Source organism: Gossypium hirsutum, chromosome A11 (genome assembly GCF_007990345.1).
Source record: "Gossypium hirsutum isolate 1008001.06 chromosome A11, Gossypium_hirsutum_v2.1, whole genome shotgun sequence".
NCBI classification, from domain to species: domain Eukaryota; kingdom Viridiplantae; phylum Streptophyta; class Magnoliopsida; order Malvales; family Malvaceae; genus Gossypium; species Gossypium hirsutum.
Genome location: NC_053434.1, coordinates 802583 through 816434, shown reverse-complemented (window position 1 = coordinate 816434; position 13852 = coordinate 802583). Strand labels below are relative to the sequence as shown.

General features: G+C 33.4%; 2 protein-coding genes across 2 annotated transcripts; both read right to left on the bottom strand.

Moving 5' to 3' along the window:
* Nucleotides 1-237: 237 nt before the first annotated feature.
* Nucleotides 238-4698, bottom strand: LOC107923877 (DEAD-box ATP-dependent RNA helicase 7). The gene is made up of 14 exons (XM_016854045.2): nucleotides 4040-4698; nucleotides 3611-3745; nucleotides 3381-3521; nucleotides 3150-3261; nucleotides 2982-3052; nucleotides 2686-2840; nucleotides 2466-2577; nucleotides 2268-2369; nucleotides 2118-2178; nucleotides 1874-2042; nucleotides 1698-1794; nucleotides 1458-1552; nucleotides 1011-1144; nucleotides 238-770 (listed from the first exon to the last, which is right to left on the bottom strand). The coding sequence occupies exons 1-14, from the start codon at nucleotides 4514-4516 to the stop codon at nucleotides 544-546; spliced, it is 2088 nt and encodes a 695-aa protein (XP_016709534.1). The 5' UTR covers nucleotides 4517-4698; the 3' UTR covers nucleotides 238-543.
* Nucleotides 4699-7286: 2588 nt separating this feature from the next.
* LOC107923878 (xyloglucan galactosyltransferase XLT2) lies at nucleotides 7287-9428 on the bottom strand. Its single transcript, XM_016854046.2, has one exon. It carries the CDS (start codon nucleotides 8877-8879, stop codon nucleotides 7476-7478), a length of 1404 nt encoding a protein of 467 aa, XP_016709535.1. The 5' UTR covers nucleotides 8880-9428; the 3' UTR covers nucleotides 7287-7475.
* Nucleotides 9429-13852: the final 4424 nt, after the last annotated feature.

Below are 13852 nucleotides of genomic sequence, written 5' to 3'. Positions count from 1 at the left end.
TCTCAATTAGGTAACCCATAATGCTGTTGTAAACCTAATTGGTCCCCAGTATAAATCAATAATTCAAACCTTCCCAATTTTTTAACAAACCTCCTTGAGATGTAAAGTATATCCCTTCTCAGTGCATGAAACAAAAATTACAATATTCATGTCCATTTAATATCAAATTATTTCTATCGCCAAAAATGAATTTCTCATCATATCAATGCTGTTCGAACATAAATACTCAGTTCACCATGCTTAAATATTTTTTATAATTCTTTTCTCCTGCTAATGTTTTTGGTCGCAGGCAAGGATTACATATTAAATGTATTTTTCTTACATTTCTAGCAAAACATAAGAAATAAAACTGGGGAGGAAGGCAAAACCCCCAGGGATTATCATATAATTTAAAAACGAAAAAATAAATTAAAAAAATACAGATTAACACAAGTAGATTAAATGTTGCATGGGTTGATATTAAGCATTATCTTCTTCATCATCTTCAGGTGGTGCCATTTCCCTCGAGTACCCTTATTACATTGGCTCTAGTCAAGAGTTCACTCACCATCTCTTACTATTATAATGACCTCGCCCACCTCCATTCCTTCTATCGGAAAATCCACCTCGGCCACCACCTCTGCCGCCAGAGAACCTGCTACCACCACCATTTCTATCACCAAAACCACCCCGTCCACCACCAAATCTTCCTCTTGACATGTCCCTCTGTTGCAAGGGTGGCAACGCATTCTTCAACACCTCTAAGTTAACATTAGCTGCATTTTCAGCACCTGAAACCATAAAGCAAGTAAAAAGTGTAAAACTACAACCAACATTACAAACCAGTAAGAAGCCAGAAAATCGAACCCCCAACATTCAATAAGCCCAGCAAAACAAACACTTCGGCATAAGAGAAGCATTATACATTATATCTTGTGAAATTAAGCTACAACAGAGTATAACAACAAAATGAACAAGCGGGCAAGGTAACAACAAAAAATAAGCAACAATATAATCGCGGAGAAAAATACCAGTAAGAAATGTTTCCACATCATCTTCTGCAACATCAAAAACTGCACCCATTCCATCAGCAGTAAGGGTCAGACCTTGCACTGACTGAACCTTTTCCTCGGGCAAGAATCTTTTCAAGACACCAAAAACAAATCTAATACATGCAAAAAAGATAGGGTCAGGAAGTGTTAATTGAATTTAGATGGCTCAGGATCAAAAGATGATGATAGTGAAAGGTGATACAAGAGGAATTTCAAAGTCCAAGAATTTAGGACTTGAATGAGATAATATCGCATTCTGTAGATTCAACTCATTTGACATTCATACATATAGTACTCTAGGTTATTTAATCAGGGTTTTGGATACCTAAAAAAATTAAAATCTCCTTTGAGTCGCTAGTGATTATGTTTCTTTGAACATGCTACATCAATTTAAAAAATAAACAAATGAGAACTTCATGATCTTACAAAAGTGTGTAAATAGGTTTTCCAGCTTCAAGAAGTAAAGTAACATGGTTCTCCATAGACGTTAGAAGGGATCTACTCTTTATCTCAGAATAACCCTGAAAAACCATGCAATAATTAGGTGCTTTCAACCAAAAACATAAACAAAAGAGTCAAATAATTAGGTGCTTTCAACCAAACAAGAAAGCATTCACAATATAAAGCGAATAAAAATGTCTGTTATAGGGGTGGAACAGGACTCACTGCAGCCTTGGCAAGTGCTTTGGCGAGCAGATCTTGTGCTGATAGGCCAGAAGTTTCCAAAAGCTCCTGAGCAACGTCCTTGAAGGCAGGGATTACACTATAATTTCATAGAGGTTAAAACCTACTGTTGATAATACATAAAAAAAAAGATCAAATAACAGTAGTAGCAAGTATACCTGTCAGAGACTTGGGTTATTATTTTTGCTGCTTCTACACCAGCAGATTTCGCAATATCGACTGGCTGAGGAGCAGATATGTGCTCAAATTTTACACCGGATTCTCTTTCTATCTTTGATACGCTTGACCTTTTAGGATCATAAAGCATGACAGCAACTCCAGTATTGCCTGAATTTCATTATTCTCAGTATCATATCAAATTTTAAATACCAAATTGAAAAGAAGAGCTGAACTGTTTCATACCTGCTCTGCCTGTTCGTCCAGACCTATGAATGTATGCTTCTACATCACGTGGAGGCTCACACTGGAATAGATCAATGGTAAATGTGAACTTTCTATGTATAAGCATAAACAAATCAGCAACTTCAGTAAAACAAGTGTATTGGAACATACCTGGATGATTAACTGCACATCATTGATATCTAATCCCCTAGCTGCCACATTGGTAGCCACTAATGTCATGAACTTCCCTGAGCGGAACCCATTAAGAGTGACCTACAAGCCCATAACACAGTGAGAAATAGTACATACATGGTATGTTTTGCTGTAGGAGAGCATGAACAATTATACACAATCCATATAACACTCTACCTCACGTTGGGCCTGCTGTATGTCACCATGCAAAGCCCGGGATCCAGGCAATAAGCCAGCAAGCTCAGAGGCAGAATCTTTTGTCTCAGTAAATATAATAGTTCGTCCACCACTGAATCAAATTCATCAAACAAAGAGGATAAATTAAAAAAAGGCAACTCGGACAAATCAAATGGAATCAAAATTGTAGCAATACTGTTATATTAAAACTACATCAAACCTGCTATAACAACGTATAATATCTGGGATCAACTGTGACCTTGCAGATTTAGAACAGGGCAAAACAATATGCCTAACATTGGTACTAGCCTTCATCTTCTCATTACCAACTAGATCAACAGTCTTCTTACTTGGTTTAAGAAACCTTGAAGCAATCTGTCAATTAGAAAAACAAATGTTTTCAATCAGACAGGGCAAATAAACAGGAATTGTATTAAATTAAACATCAATTCTTTTAGATGAAGATATCTGAGCTAAAAACAAAGATAAATGAATACTAATAGTTAAGAAACATACACCCTTCACCCAGTCTGGCAAGGTGGCACTAAAAAGAACTGTCTGAACTTTACTTGCATCCGCTACCTTGCCTGGAAAATTAAAACCATGACATGCATAATCAGACTGCAGTGTTACACATAGGGACCACTGCCTGCCAAGAAACGTAACATTCACAAAAACACATACCTAATATAAGTTCAACATCATCAACAAATCCCATTCTCAACATTTCATCTGCTTCATCAAGAACTCGGAATGTCAATGACCCTAAGTGAATATTGCCCCTCTCTATGTGATCCTGCACCAGTTGCAATAGAACATCAAAAATCATAAAATAACATGGCATTTTAAGAGCTATAAAACTTAATGTTCTCTAGAACTAGCTAGACTGCATGAATTATTAAAACATCAGGCCACCTTTACACGTCCAGGAGTCCCAACAACTATGTCAACCCCTCTCTTCAGTTTCATCTCTTGGGTGTGGTAAGGAGCACCTCCATATAAACAACATGATGTCAACCCCACTGCCTCACCATAAACTTCAAAGTCCTCAAAAACCTAGAAACAAATGAGTAATTATCATAAACTTCACAGACAAAAGACAGGCATTATCGAAGAATCACACGTGTAGAGAAATAGGCAAATACCTGTTTAGCCAATTCCCTGGTTGGTAAAAGTACTAGAACACTTGGTGCCCTTCCATATCCAGACGTCCTTGATGATTTTCCAGGGCCATTTGTTAAGGACTCCAATATAGGCAACACAAAGGCCAGTGTCTTACCCTACAAAATATCAAACAAGGCTAATGACTACAAAGAATAGAACTTCTAAAATCAATCACACGACAATGGTTGAATTATATTAACCAATTTCAATAAGACCAACAGACTAGCAGCCATAACTAATTAATCACGGATGGACTTCAAAATTAGGCAAATGGAGAATATAAACAAAGCACTTCGTATGATATTTTGGTAAATCTCCTACGTAAGCTTTAACAACAGGACAATCACTTCAATAGCAACACCGTCGTCCATTGGGCATTCATAAGATATCAACGGTTACGAAAATTTTACCTGACCGGTTCGTGCTCGTCCAACTAAATCAGTGCCATCAAGAATCATATCAAAAGTCATGGCTTGAATAGGGAACAAAGCCTCAATCCCCTTGGACTTAAGCTTTTCCCTAAGCGCTTCCGAAATCCGAAACCTCGAAATCGCATTAGGATCCTCACTTTTCCCTTCATCTTCATCTCCATCTCCTTCTTCCTCGACCTTAGCTTTCTTTTTCTTCTTTTTCTTCTCCTTTGGATCCACCGGCTCAACAAGCTCCGAGCTCGTCTCGCTCCTCTCCTCCTCTTCTACTTGGAGCTCCGAGGCCTTACGCTTCTTTTTACTCTTCTTCACAGCCGATTCATCTTCCTCTTCTCTAACCTTAGGTTCCTTGATCTTCTTCGTTTTCCTCTCGGATTCAGGTGTTTCGAGAGCGATCTTCTTCTTCATCATTTTCTCTTCTTTCTTCTCTTTGAGGTCAGATAAAGCCAAAGAAGGCATTTGGATTAAGATTGTTATAAACTAAAATCAAAAGCTAAAAGGATGTCTCAGAGAGAATGAGAGAGAGCTCCTTCTGCCGCTGCAAAATATAGTATTTTGCAATGAGAGGCGGGCAGAAACAGAGGAAGAGAGGAGAGAATTAGGGTTTAGCGGTTTCTTTTATAGTGTTGCCATGTGGTAATCTTTCAATTAGACCGTCAAACCCTAATGTTGCTTTAAATTGGACGGCTTTGATTTGACTTTGAGTTGAGTTACGTCTGCATTTGAGTGGTATGCGAAACGATGTCGTTTGCATCTAGATAGTTTAGTTTTGCTATGGTAAAAAGCCCTCTCCAATCCTTCTCAATTTTGAAACTGAGCAAATTGATCCCTCTCAAACAATTCAAAGTAATTTAATCCCTGTCAATTTTGAAAGTGAGCAATTAAGGACAATTAATCATGTTCATGGCATTAATTTCTTCAGTCAATTGTACATGATTTTGTTTAGTATAACAACAAATTCAGCTCTCGATGTTTACATGTTTTATCAATTTAGTCTATAATCTAAAAATTTTAACAAATTTAACCTCACCATTTACACGTTTACATAAATGTTAAGTCATTATCAATTTGATAGAATATGTAACTTTTAGGACAAGTTTGTTATTACACCAATCCAAATTATGTACAATTGACAAAAAATATTAACATGGCGATTAATTATTTTTAATTACTCACTTTTAAAATTAATAATAATTAAATTACTCAAACTTAACCAATTAACTCAATGTCAAATTTGAGAGAGATTGGAAAAATCATTTTACCTTTTACTTTAAATATCTTGGTTCAAAAAGAATTAATCACTTATATCCACACTGAATCAATAATTTCAACCAAAAATATCCACAAAATTACAAAGGAAAACAATGTTATTTTTCTATTAAAAAATTAAACTCAACTTTTATACTTTTATCTTGACTTCAAACTTTACGATGTTTAAATTTAAATTTCAATTAATTTTTTAATATTATTTACACATTTAGAATATTAAAATTAAAATTGTAAAAGATATAAACTGATCAAATTCTTAAATCAAGTATTAAAAATTTTATCATTTTATCAAAAGAAAAATGTATAGGTGAATGATTTTTTTAAAGTATGAAAAATAAATTCTAATATGAATATATATCCAATTAATTATAACATAATATAAAAAAAAACTGAACAATATACACATATTGCAACTAATAATCTACAGTTATAATGAAATATTAAGAATGATGAGGCATGTATTATAATTACAAATATTTAAATGACGGGAGATCCAGAACCTTTCAATTAAAGGAGGGGTAAAATTATTTTTACTATTAAAATAACAATTGTAGTTGGGGGTAAGATTTGTGAGGCATTCAATTTCATGGGCCTGGATTACTCGTTTCCATTCTATTAGCTTACATGATTGTTCTGGAAAGTCCATAGATTATTAAAGCTAGTTGAAATCCAATTAAGGGTAAACCAATTCTTTATTTATTAATTCTGGGGTTTGTAAGCTTGTTTGGTGATTGAATAAAAAATCCATCATTTAAGCGACTTACCTACTATCCCATTCTTACCCAACTAGTGGCTTTATGTTTTAACTTCATCTATTTTCAGCATCACATGTTTTAATACCTTGGACGATCCACTCGAGTTCTGAGACCACTTTTTCTCCCCCAAATGTTACTTCAAACAAAACAGTGAACTCCAAATTATTGTCTTTATAAACAATTATTTGTGGCTAACAATAAATGATTCCCCCCATCAAAAGATGTTGTATTTTAAATGTTTTCCTTTTTTTTTGGGTGAGTAAGATAAAAGAAAATTGTAATTACAAATAAAAGCAAAAGGTGATGTTTTTTCATTGTCCAGGGCCTACTATATATTTTATTGTTTTTTATTACAGGAAAAAGCAGTGCACAAGTAAAGAGAAATTAGATTCCCTGTTGCGTTTTTTTAATTCCACATTTCCCCCTCACAGGCCCACCACTAAAGATGTTCAAAAGGTTGTCATTCCAATTCATTTTTTATATTTACCAAACACTTCCCTTGCATATGATAATCATGGCAGTAGACTGAAATTTAATTGTTTTGACGTGTGGGAATTGCAAAGAGGAATAGACGGCGGTTCACTCTGGTGCCAATGTTTAAAGATGGAAGAAAGGTGACGAGTGTGGTTGAGAGAAGCAGTAGGTTTAGTGTTTATTGTGTATATTGTTTCATCCCTTTAGTGATATAAGAGATGTTACGTTTCTGGATCTCATTAGCGATTAAGTTATATTTATTTTTATTGTAGTGGCATTGCGTGTCAAATCTCACATGCTCCTAACAGAAGTAATCTTGTGTGAAGATCTTTTGGGTTTGTTGTGAAGTTATCTGATATTGGAAGTTCACTTAGTAAGGACACATGTGAAGCCTGCAGAGGTAGCATCACAATTTGTGTATATACATGTTTTAATTTTCTAATCTAATTGCCTTTAATGTTTTTTTTCCTCGTTATAATTCATTTCAGTATCACCATAAAGTTTCACGGTGTTCTCAATTTTCATAAAATATTAATAAATTAAGATAAAAATTCCTTTATTTTGATAAAATTTTGAGTTAATTAAATATTATATTAACTTGTTCTCACCTCTATTGGAAGTCACAAAAGTGTCGAATAAACTCAAACATCATTTATGAGCCAAGCTATATTAATACTGATTTCTAAATTCTAAATCATCAAAGCCAATCTCTTATTATTCAACACAACATATTCAGTAACTTTCACCCTCAAACCATTATTATTATATACAAAAAGATAACAGTGTCAGGGGTAGTCATGCCCCTATCCCATTCTTTAAAAATGAAAAAAATAAATAAATAAAATCTATATAAATTTCTGTATATTCTCTGCATTTCTATTTGTTTTTTCACCGCCAGCTTCCAATTTCCATTGAAACCATCATTTCCACTTGTAACCAGGCTGCTCATGCTCCTTATTTCTCTTTAACACTCCATCAATGGCGACATCAAATGCATCTTTAATACTCTCCAAACCATTCTCAGGCTTTGCATAAATTAACTTGGGAATGAATTCAATCACTTTCTCCCTCATTTTCTTCACTTCTTCTCTACTGTAACTTTGAAGCACGCTTTGAATGCTCGTCCCATTTTTCACCTCGTCCCGGTGGATAAAAACCGAGTAACTTTTGGGATCATTCGGTAAAAACCATTGGTACTGGAGATAAGCCGTTCGGTGCCAGAAGAAGACGGGGATGGAACCGGCGACCATGCAGTCGAAAATTGACCTGCGGGTGAAACTGTCGCCTCTGGGTTGCAAGCAAAAATCGGAATTCAAAAATGTTTCGAGGATCGCCGATGTGCCGTTGGAGCAACGGGTACCGGCGCAATCAACGGCCCGGCATAACCCGGAAGCGTTCATACATTGGTTCAACAGCAAGCCTCGGAAATCGTTCTTCACGGCGCCGCGCGGCGCTCCGGCAAAGCAGAAGAGGGTGTCGCGTTGGCGGTTACGGACGAAGTGCTGCCATTGGAAGATGTCGGAGTCGGACCTGGGGTGGAATCCACTAGGATAAGGTACACCGACGTCAAAATAGTCCCAGGGGTTTCGTTCAATCAAGAGACGCGTGATGTTCCTCATGCCCGGCATGTAAATACATCGGGAACCCCAGTCCTCGTTTTTGGACCGCCGGAAATCCCATGTGATGCGTCCCATGGTCGTGAAATGATCCCATCTGTCGGAACTGTTCCAATACGGTTGATCTCGGACCCAGTCTAGTATCATCTCGCAGTACTTATCACGATCTTTTGTAGTATAATTGGACCACAAGTACTTCCCGACGGCGAGTCCAGCGTAAAACGGGATATAAAACGCCGTAGCGGAATCCGGTTCCATGGTGCGACACTTGTGGTTCAAAATACGGTTGTGGTAAATAACTTCCATGGCGAACTGGTCTGTCCAGTACCAAGCCGGGATCAACTCTTCCGGTACGACGCCGGATAATCCCGTCGCCTTCCTCCCTAACCCACCGTTGGACAATGCTTCGCAACGTGAATTCCATGGGTCCAGCTCGTGGCAATTATCCAACAACTCTTCGTTGAAAACAGGTGGCAAGTTGTAAACGAAGATACGACCCGACGAGCACGGGTCGGATACTGGGTTCGGGAAATGGGTTCGGCGATTGTAGAAAGGGGCGGCGCGAGCCATAAAGAGAATGGTTACCTGAAGTGAGACGATGAAAAGGAGCAGCCATAGAAATGAAAAAGGTTGAAGATGGAGAGAGGTGGAGGAGCTGTTTGTTTTTTTAGGAGAGTGTATAGCGGCGCTGCTGGAGTTCGGAGGCATTAAGATCTCTTTTGAGGGCGACGTTTTGTGGAAGTTCCTGGCCGGAAAAGATGGTGAGAGGAGATGATGCAGTTTGGTCCTTGAGATGGAAGGAAGGAAGTAGGAACCTAATTTGTATAATGTAGAGGGGAAAGTTTCCAACTTTGAAGAGAAATCAACTATGGCAACCGAGGAGAGGGGGAAGGGGAAAAACACGTGGCTTGTGGTTATTGGCTTTTAGGCCTACCGACAAAGTGTGGATATCGAGCCTTCAGTGAACTCTCACATGGGTTATTGCCTGTAGATTAACTGGAAAGCGTTTCGCTTGGGAAGTATTTCAGTATAGGTTAACGGAGCAAAAATAATTTTATTTTTCTGCCGTGCCAAGAAATATTAAAAACATGATCCAAAATTTAAATTGTTTATCAAATTATCGGTTAAGTTCAGTCTAATCGTAACAATAAATCTCAGCTTAAATCTAGTTTAAGATATGTATCAAGTTATGATTATATGTATATTTATTCATAATTATATTATTTTAACGAATTATATATAAAAAACTTTCTTTAAATTAAATATTCATGTATTTATAATTTTGATTAAGATGAAAAACACCATATATATAATAAATATTATTACTGATATACTGCAAGAATGGGATGAAATAAATAACGCGATCACTGCCCTAATTTAGCTCCATTGCTATATATATATTTCTTCAAATGTATTTATATAAATACTCTCCATTTATTTAAAAATAAAAAATTATTTATATTAAAAATATATTTATTTTTATTATTAAAATTTAACATCAAAAAATAAATATAATCCAATTTCTAATGTTAAAAAAAAAAACTCTCACCATACTTTCACCCAATCAAATTTCCTGTCAAAATAAATATTCACTATCCTTCTCTTGAGTTATGACCACGGGTTCACGACGATGATAAACATAAAAAATCAAAGATTCAAAAGTCCAAATCATGACGCAAAGTTAACCGCGTGGATATCGGATTGTGGGCCCAAGAATAAACCTTTAACACCTGTTAAATTCTTGAACCGTTAATCTAAATCAAATGGTTCGAAAGTAGAGCCACGTAAGTGGGCCTCAAGAAGAATCCAATTACAGTTACGATTAAGCTGGCACTAGGAGTTTCGGTGCGGTCCGTTTTGCAGCGGCAGCGGCGGCTAGCTGTTGGGATAATACGTAATGTATTCCTCTCTCTCAGCTCTGTCCCAATAGAAAGTTGGGGACCTTAGCGTTCTTTTTTTTCTAAAAGATGGGAACGGCGACAAACAAAAAAAAAATTCAAAGAAATCTTGGCAGTTAAAAAAGGTATCTCAAAGTTTGAATTTGATCGAGATTAGTGAATGCGTGCTTTAAATTTGTGACAAAATTTTATCACTGATTTGACACTTGGATGATTATAACCGGGGAACTGGCCGTCTCCCAGAACCTCATAAATGTTCTGCACATGGTTTTGCTTCTTATATTATAAAGGTACTAATTAACAAAATTATTCAATCTATATATTATATAAATTCAATTCTTAAAAACATCCATAAAAGCACAAAATGATTTTTTATTTAAAACATATACCTTTTTCATTTTTAGAAAATAAATAAGGTTATAATAGAATTTTAATATATTAGAATTTATATATCTATATAATTATTTTTATATATATACACATAGCTCTTATTTGATTCATAAGAGTTAATAGGCTTAAATTCATCATTTAATCTTAAATTCTCTTTTACTTATAAAAATATATAAAATCAAAATATTCATTTAATTTTTGTTATTAATTTTTATTAGAGTTAATAATAAATTACAATTTTTTTTTGTTATTCTACTTCTATTTTAAGTAAATATAAAAAAAAATTAAACTAATAGGTTAAGAGTTTGATACTTAGCAATATGGTGAAAACTTGATTTATTATTAAAATGGATTATATGAAATGAGAAATAAATAAAAATAATGTGAGAAAAAAATGAAGAATACGGGTATTAAAATCTTGAGTGTTAAATTTAAGTCTCATTATGTGTAAATCATATACTAATTCTCCTCAAATTTTTTTATTATTTACTTTAAATTAAATTATTGAAATATACTCTTAATTTTTTGTAAAATATTTCAAACACGATAATATTTCTAGTTAATTTAGTTATCAACATTAATTTTTAATTAATTGCCCCGTATGACCTCATACTTTCTAATTTAAAAAATTGGATTGGTTTTTAATTCAACCTCTCTTGTTGATGTGTGGCATATTTTAGATTACAAAATGAATGATTTGTAAAAAGATTAAATATTTTAAATTTGATTCGCACTATATTTTTTTCAATACGTGGTATCAAAGTTGTTAAAAATTTTGAATACATGTTTTTCATTTAATTATTTTATATTTAATGCTCAATTATTATCTAAAAAAAAAACCTTAATTGATATAATTCATACTTTGATAAACGTTTCGTACAATTAACTCGATATTTTACATAATCTTTCAAATTGCTTGTTAGACGTCCCAAAGCCGTCTAGAATAATTAGAATAAATTTTTAACATTTTTTATTAAAATGTCTAATTTATAAATTTATTAGATTATTATTAATTTGATAATATCTTTAGATATTTGCAAGACAGATTTGTCAATACAAGTAAAAGTTTTGCACGATAAAATAAATAAAGTAATACATTAAAATGTGGTTACATAATTTAGTCAGCTTTTGATTCTTACCATACATACATAGATAGATACAATTGATATTGTCTTTTTTTAAATGTCGTATTAATGGCATGACCAAAAATAGTATCTAAGACAAATATTGAAAATAATTAACAAGTTAAAAGAAACTAATGGATGAAAAACAAGCTTGAGCAATGGGTCATTGTTGCATCATGACACTTCAATAATGTTTGATGTAACTTGATGATAGTGATATTAGTATTTATAATTTTTGTAAATTTAAGTAACATTTCATACAATGAATACATGATAAATCTTCATCATTTAACAACAATAAAATATCATATCATGCATATGTAATTTAATTTGGAGGAGTTGGATAATTCAATTTGAATACATGATACATTTAGTTATTTAGAAAAAATAATAATTTATTTATTTACGTGTTTATATTTAAAAATAAATGTTACACAAATGATTAAATTGTTAAAATAAATATAAAATATGATATACTATCACTTAAATCATTGATAATATATACAACCGTATATTGTAAGTGTATTAAATATCGAATATACAAAATTCCAATTGCTATATGGTTGGTGGGATCTTAATTAAGAAAATTTTAGGTTGTAATTATTGTTTAAATAAAGCTCGAATATTGTTAAAGTGGTAAAAAATAAATAATAAATTTTGAACATCAAAATATAATATTATCATTATATTAATTTATATTAGTATAATATTTAAAGAGATTAATTGGATAATTTTATCACGTCGGGGGGGGGGGGAGGGAAGACGATTGTGAGTGGTAGAGTAATTTACTCATACTTTATAACACCTCAATTTTACTATTAAACCAAATCATCTTTGGCTAATATGATAATTTTGAATTTATGTTTGTATTTATATATTTTATCATATTATTATAATAGTTAATTGTACAAAATATTTCCAAATTATGATCCTCGTTCTAAATTGGTTCTCAAACTTTAAAACATTTTAATTACATCTTCAAACCATCAATGTTTATCAATAAGATCCATTTGTTACTAAAATTATTAATTTAATCGATAAATGAGATGTTAGATCTAATGTGACATAATTTATGAAAAATTTAAAGAAAAACAAATATTGTAAAAACATTAATTTATCTCTTTTTTCGGTTTTACTTTACTTTTAGTTTTAATATTAAAAGTTGCACAACAACATTTGGCTTTTCTTTAAAAAAATAATTTTCAATTACTTTGCATAAGATTACATGTCATTTGATAGTTAAATTAATGGTTTCAACAATTAAAGGACTTGATTGATTTAACATCAATAGTTTGAGGATGCAATTAGAAATCTTTGAAGTCTTGGGACCAATTTAGAATGAGGATCATAGTTTAGGGATGTCTAATGCAATTAACTCTTATTTAATCATGTTGTTCCAATAGGGTCGGAAGCGTGTAAATTATTGTACTAAAAAAATCACACAAAGTTCAATTCCCAGGGAAGAGAGGTGGATCACATGGATCTCTTAAATACCAAGTCTTTCCTTAGACAGAATATCCCTTCTATAGTAATTTAATAGCACAATTAAATACTACTATTATACCCTCAAATATTGAAAGAAAAATAGGACAAGAAAGAACACAAGAGTTTTAACGAGGTTCGGTAAATTATACCTATGTCCTCGGGCACTAACACCAGATGATAACTTTACTATCTTCAAAGTATTACAAACAAATAGAATTCCTTAAGAATTCTCAAATGGGAGAAAAAGAAAACTAAGAGAGAAAGATTGGTTGGGATGAATTGAAATGAGAAATGAGAAGGCCTATTTATAGTTGAGGTTCAAGGACCAAATAATAAATAGCCCATTATCTCAAGGACCAAAAAAAAATTATCCCTTGCCACTTTTCCAAAGTTGGTGGTTGTCATTATTGATTGTCTCCCATTAATGTTAATGGCAACCATTATTAATTGACTTCCTTTAATGTTAACAATCTCCACATTGAAGATTTGATTAGGATAATCACATCTTCACACATTTCCTTCAACTCCCCAAATTCGATAAAGCTATCTTTTGTAGTGCCTACAAATGCGCTCTCGAGCGCCATACACCTGAAGGTGCTCAAATTCTCAGGATGTTAATCAAGTTCAAACAATGATTAAACTTGATTGTTGTTACCACCTTGGTCATCATATCTGCGGGATTATCTGCTGTTGGAATCTTCTGAAGTAAAATTTTTCCTTTTTCAAAGACTTCCCGCACAAAGTGATATCTTACGTCGATATGCTTGGTTCTTGAATGATAGAC